This window comes from Ischnura elegans, chromosome 9 (genome assembly GCF_921293095.1).
Source record: "Ischnura elegans chromosome 9, ioIscEleg1.1, whole genome shotgun sequence".
NCBI classification, from domain to species: Eukaryota; Metazoa; Arthropoda; class Insecta; order Odonata; family Coenagrionidae; genus Ischnura; species Ischnura elegans.
In genome coordinates, this window is record NC_060254.1 from 104,114,311 (window position 1) to 104,121,078 (window position 6,768).

Consider the following 6,768-nt stretch of genomic DNA (forward strand, 5'->3'; position numbering starts at 1 on the left):
CAGATTACCACTCTCGCTGGTCAGGGGACTCGCTGGGGGCACTGATGAGGTGGAGGGATAAACAACACTGGGAAGGGGAAAACAGGGGGGGTCTTCCACACTTGGACAGGGCGCACAGCTGGCTCCTTCGTCCTCCATCGTCTGGGTTTTCCGTGGGCGCCCTCGACGTCGCTCCTGGAATCTGCTAGTTGAAGTGGGAGGGGAAGTACCATGATATGGTTTAAGCCTATTTTTGTGTACAACAACATTTCGAAAGGGAAGCTTCAGCCGCACATTTGTGTCCGAGAGAACTTCAATCACTTCGTATGGCCCCCTCCATGGGCAATGAAACTTCTTAACTCGGCCTGACTTAATTTGGGCATCACTCAAATACACATACTGCCCACACATGTACTTCACATCCCTGCATTTTTTATTGTACTGAATCTCTCGTGTTCTCTGCGCACTCCTACAACTATTGCGGCAGTTCGACCTCAGATCCATCAGGATTTTCCGAAGACCCGTAACATAATCGCCGACAATCTTTTTACTCTCTCTGTCCAAACACTCGAAAGGGGTTTTCATTGGAAACCCGAATACAACTTCATGTGGCGAACATGTTGTACTACTATGCGTGCTACTATTATATGCTGTAGTTGCATATTGGAGTAATACATGCCAGCTATTGTTTTTAGAGTTTACGTAATGGCTAATCATAACCGCAATTGTTCGATGAACCCTCTCAATTCTCCCATTGCATTCCGGATGGAAGGGTGTTGTGCGTAACTTCGTAATCTTCAGTAATTTACACATATTTGTAAACAGTTCAGACATAAAATTAGATCCCTGATCGCTCAAAAGCTTACTTGGCACTCCAAATTTCAAAACCCACCTATTCACGAAAGCCTCAGCTACAGTCACTGCCGACTGATCCGCCAAGGGGACCATGACCAAATACCGCGAAAAATGATCTAATATGGAGAGAATGTATCTGTTTCCACTCTCCGTCACGGGTAGGGGTCCTACCACATCGACCGCTACGAAATCAAAAGGGGCTTCGGCTTCAGGTAGCTTCTGCAAAGGCGCTCTCGTTCTACCATACGGGCTACGGCGATTGCATGACACACACTCTTTCACCAACCTTTCAACATGCGCTCGCATTTTAGGCCACCAATAGAGAGATTCTATTCTATTGAATGTTGACTGCGCACCTGCGTGGCCAAACAAAGGGTGCTCATGATACTGTCTGAAAACATCTAATCTCATTATCTCCGGAACCACTAGTTTCAATCCATTACGCGTATCTTTGTATAAAAACCCTCCCTTTTCTTCGAAACCTTGTGATGAACGCCACTGTTTACACTGCATATCCCTTACTTGCATTTTTGCTACGTCATCATCAAATATGGTGTCGACGAGCCTCACTTTACGACTCAAACAATCCGCGTTCAAATGTTTCTTCCCCGGTTTGTGAACAACGGAATAGTTATATTCGCCGAGCTTTAACGTCCATCGCATCAACCTACTAGAGGGGTCCTTCATACTGAAAAGCCATTTCAATGCTGCGTGATCTGTCACAATTTTAAAATTTTTCCCAAATAAATAAGGCCTCCAATGCTGAACACTCCAAATGATCGCCAGCAATTCTTTTTCAGTCGTGGAATAATTGATTTCCGCGGTATTTAGTTGCCGAGATGCATAGGCTATTGGATGCTCCTCTCCCGCGACCTCTTGTGATAAGACGGCCCCAAGCGCAAAATTACTTGCATCCGTGGAGAGAATAAAGGGTTTGTTAAAATCAGGGTATACAAGCACAGGGCTACAAGTCAGTGCATCCTTCAAAACACCCATTGCGTGTTGACACTCCGGTCCCCAGATAAACGCTGTCCCCTTCTTCAAAAGCCTTGTAAGGGGCCTGGCCAGCTCGGCGTATCGATCGACAAAGCGTCGGTAATAGTTGGCTAGACCGAGAAAAGATTGCAACTCTTTCACATTCGTTGGGGTTGGGAAGTTTTTCACCGCATCAATCTTTCCCGGGTCGGGCCGCACACCCTTTTTCGAAATAATATGGCCGAGATAATTTACCTGTTCTAAGGCAAAGTGGCATTTTTCAAATTTTAATGAAAGTTTTGATTCCCTCAATTTTTCGAAAACTCGTCTCAATCTCTCGGAGTGTTCTTTAATTCCGCTACTGAATACAATAACATCATCTAAATATACTAAACACTGTAAGGGTTTTAATCCGCGGAGCACTCCGTCCATCATTCGCTGAAAGGTAGCAGGGGCATTTCGCAAACCAAATGGCATTCTAGTGTATTCGTAGTGCCCACTCTCGACAACGAAACCGGTTTTAGGCTGCGATTCAGGGTGCATGGGTATTTGATGATACCCGCTGGTCATGTCTAAGGTCGTGAAATATTTACACCCCCCCAAATAATCAAGAGTATCGACGATATTTGGAATCGGATAGACATCGGGTGTTGTGATGGAGTTCAATTGCCGAAAATCTACACAAAATCTAAAATCCGGCTTCCCATCTGTGGATTTCTTGGGCACGATAACGACTGGTGATGCCCATGGGCTTTCACTAGGAGTAATTATCCCAGCCTCAAGTTGCTCTTGCACAAATTTCTCTACCAATGGCTTCTGATGGTACGGAGTGCGGTATGGGCGACGATATATGGGCTTTACCTCATTAGTAGGTATGTGGTGGTACGCGATATCTGTCGCAGGTAGATTTTCCTTATGACTAAAAAGGTCACAAAACTCCTCCAGAACAGGCCTCAACACATTCACCTCATCAGGCGATAGGTGACTTAGCTTGTCAGCAAAATTTAATTTATCGGTGACATTTTCTATCGTCCCTAATTGGCCAACTCTTACCACATCACTTTCGCCCGCCAACCCTGTAACTAGCTCGTCTACCGTAGCCAATAACGTCCCCTTTGGGAAATTTAATTCCTCTGTCCCAAAATTCGCCACTTGAAAGATAACAGAGTTATCTTCGCCTACGCTGCTCAAACTACGAGCCACGGCACACCCCTCAACATCCGGAATTATGGGTTCCACAATAACTTCGCGACCCTGAAAGGAGGTTTCACTTACAATTGTTGTTCTAATTATTTTTTCGCTACGCGGCGGCACAGATATAGGATTTGCTAACCTCAACTCTACATTTTTAATAGTTTTTTCGTGTCTTTTAGAACTACTGTCCTTCTTATTAGGGCTAATCTCGTCCTTCAGGTCCTGTTTCTTCTCTACTAGTTCCCCTGTTAATGGCCAACTATTTTTGCCAACAAAAAGTTTACTCCCACTCACATCAATTGATGCCCCATATTTCTTAAGAAAATCCAAGCCTAAAATCCCGTCAAATTCTGCAACTCGCTCAACCACTTGCATATTTACATCATACTTCACTGCCCCCACAAAAAAGGTCACTTCTTTCTCCCCGTAATTCCACATTTTTCCCCCAGCAATACCCAAAATTCTGACCGCAGGTGCTCTGATTTTGTCTGTTCCACATACAGCGCGCCTGATTAGGGAAATCTGAGCCCCCGTGTCTATAAGCATTTTACATTTTCTTCCTAAAATATTAACTACTGCCACCAAATCGCATGAATCCCCCCTACTGCCCACACGAGGTAGGATTACACTTACCAGGGGCCGGATTCGGCGGCTCTTCCGGCCCCAGCGCCGTTTAAATCTCCCGCCTGTTGGACCCCGCTGCGGCTCCTACAATCACGGGCCAGATGATCTCCCCCTCCGCAGATAAAACAGCGCCTTCCTCGGCTGCACTGCTTGGAAAGGTGACCGGGCTGCCCGCAGTTGAAACAGACGCGCTGGCTAGGGGCATGGAATACTCGGCGGGCGGGTGGTCCATCCCTAAGTCCCTCCGCCGGCCTCCTCTCAGTCTCCTGGATCCGGATGGCGTTAGCGATGGCAGCATCGAAGGTCTCAGGGGCAGTCAGTCGACACTGATGGCCAACCTCCCCAGTTAGCCCACGTAGGAACGTGTCGAGCGCCCGCTGATCCGCCTCGACACGTCGCTCCGCCACTCGTTCTGCTGGGCCCTCAGTGGAGTAGGTTCGCGCATTTATCGCCCGCACTCGGTCAGCGAATGCCTCAATGCCTTCGCCCGGTGACATGCGGAGGTTCGACAACACCTCCCGGAAAAACCGCGCGCTCTTTTTGGAGCGGTATCGCGCCGTAACGAGAGCCTTAAAAACTTCGTACGAGTCTGCCTCGCGGCATTCGTCTTTACTACGAATGAAAATATTAGCGTCTCCGAGCATACGCAGCTTAGCGACTCGCAATCTATCGGCATCGGACCATCCACCGAGATCTGCGATTCCCTCCAACTTTGAAAAGAAGGCGTCGACATCCTCCTCGACTTTTCCCGAAAACTCGCCAACCGCCGTGAAATATGCGAGCTGTGGTCAAGTTTCTGTCGCGGTTGCCGCGCTGTTATTCTTCAGCCTCTTATTTTCCGTTTCGACCACGCGGAGTCGTTCGCACAGTTCGTTCATGGCCTGCTGGAGCTCCACCTCTCGTCCACCTAAACTGATTCGAGAAGACATGGTCTTATCTTCTGATATGTATCCTCCTCTGACTAAAATCCGACACTTCTGACACCAATGTAAGATTTACGACCGCTACTGGTCCGTCAGAGGAAGTACAGGGAACAGAATTGAAAGATTTTGTGAGATAAAGACCATTCTTTTATTGATCCCCAACTTGATGTTGCTCTCTCTACATCTCGCACTTGACTCCCTGCTGCCAAGCTGCTTAGACTCCCAAGTCCACCTTAGGCGTCCCCACGTGATCGGTATTCACCTCTCCGATTCGTTGCCATCGCCGTGGCGTGTGAGGCTCGTAGGTCGCTGATGTTGCAGTACCTATTGGTGGGAAAGGAGCGACCGGAAACCAGAGGGATGTGCAGGTAAGGTGCAAGCAGAGGAAAAGAACGGAGAGAGCGTGGGATGCTTAGGTAGGTTCCTTCAATATGAAGAGCCAGCATCCGGTCTCCTACAGTACTATCAATCCAATCAAGTATAACGGATTAAACTTAAAAATTTCTCTGAGCTCTGGGGGGGGGGGGGGTTTATCCCCCAAACCCCCCCCCCCCCCCCTCTCTGCCCCACTGGTTGGATCAGCTAGTATTGTATACTTTGTAAATATTTCACACATTGTGTACAGTAGATATATATTCTGGTTCATGTGTTATCTTATAAGGTGTTGGTAACAACTACTCTTGAACCATATTGTGGCAGATGCATATTTTATGTGATTATTAATCGGAAAAAAAAGGTTGTAGCTCATGTTTCATTTGTTTCCTTCAACGAATTCCAAATCCTCTGATTCAAGTTAATGGAAAAGTTATAAACACTTGTAAATCAAAGTAAATACTTGGAAATAAATTCATCCTCATCAATAATGAAACCATATTTTATAAGGATGAGTCGGTTCTTAAATTTTTTCAGTGATTGGTACTGGTCCAGTTCTCCCCCATCGCTTCTTGGTTCTCGATACTCGGTTCCAAGGATGGACTCAACTAAGGCCCATTCAACAGAAACACTACTAGTTCAGAGATATGTTCACCATTCCAAAGGCCATTAAATAAAGGCATAGAAAACGGTGGAGCTTAAGGTGCGTGGTCTCCCCTTGTTAGTTAAAGTTTATCACCTTGGTGTTAGAGGATTTGCAAACCAGTGGGTAAAATCTTCAAGACAAGCACCAGTCTGTTGTGGTGTCCCATTAGTGTATCTAATGCAGATCTAAAATTAATGAGGTTTCTTGCGGTGTACCTCATGGTCATATTCTTTGTGTTATTCATATTACTGACCTCCCTAAGAAGCTAAGTAAAGTAGAAGGGGCTATATCAATCCCTTATTCAGACGACCTAATATCTGTGCAGATGATACTAGTAAAACAAACGACTAACAAATGCTACAATCGCTCCAGCTATGATCCAGTGGGGTAGCTCAGGGAGCAATAGGAGCGAAAGTGGACCACGAATCAGTAGCATCCGAAGCGGGAGCACTCCAGACCATGTATTGGACTATGCCCAATACATGCTATGACGCAGGCTGCTAGCAGGTAGCAGAGTACCGTGCTAGCTGCTCAAGTAAAAATTTCTCCCTTGAAACTTGACTGAAACTGGGCTGAAACAACCTTGAAACTCACTGCGTTGCTTCTATGCTGAAACTGCATTGAAATTGAAACAAACCAGTGGAGTTTGGAAGAGGGATGGCAGTGCAGTAGCAGTGCAATTAAGAACTCCAGCTACTCCAATGAAACTGCCTTGGCCGACTAAACAAACTCCCTTGGCTAGCTACACTGAAACTCCCTTGGCTACAGACTAGACTGAAACTCCCTTGGTTACCAGCTAGACTGAAACTCCATTGGCTGGCTAGACTGAAACTCCCTTGTATGCCAGGCTGAAACTCCCTTGTTTTGCTGAATACATTTCCTCTACCCAATCCATTAAAATTCCCTTGTGAAATCATATGAAACACAGTAAATTAAAAACTTGCGTAACCCAGCCAACAGTGGATCACATAACAGGTTTCTCCCACAATTTTGCATGCATGATATAAGATAAAGGGTGGACAGGTGATTGCGATAAACAATAGTTGTAACTGCAATGACCACAACATTTTTCAAGGCATAATTTATTAGAACATGAAAATACATCAATAAATTAAAAGCTGCTAAAATCAAATACAAAAATATTATAAATGGAAGTTAGATGCTCCTGCAATAGAGAAGAATCATGACTGATGAGAGTCA

General features: G+C 45.9%; 1 protein-coding gene across 1 annotated transcript; it reads right to left on the reverse strand.

The window, feature by feature from the left end:
• Window positions 1-3,632: 3,632 nt before the first annotated feature.
• LOC124165020 (branchpoint-bridging protein-like) lies at window positions 3,633-4,124 on the reverse strand. Its single transcript, XM_046542258.1, has one exon. The coding sequence runs from the start codon at window positions 4,122-4,124 to the stop codon at window positions 3,633-3,635; it is 492 nt and encodes a 163-aa protein (XP_046398214.1).
• Window positions 4,125-6,768: the final 2,644 nt, after the last annotated feature.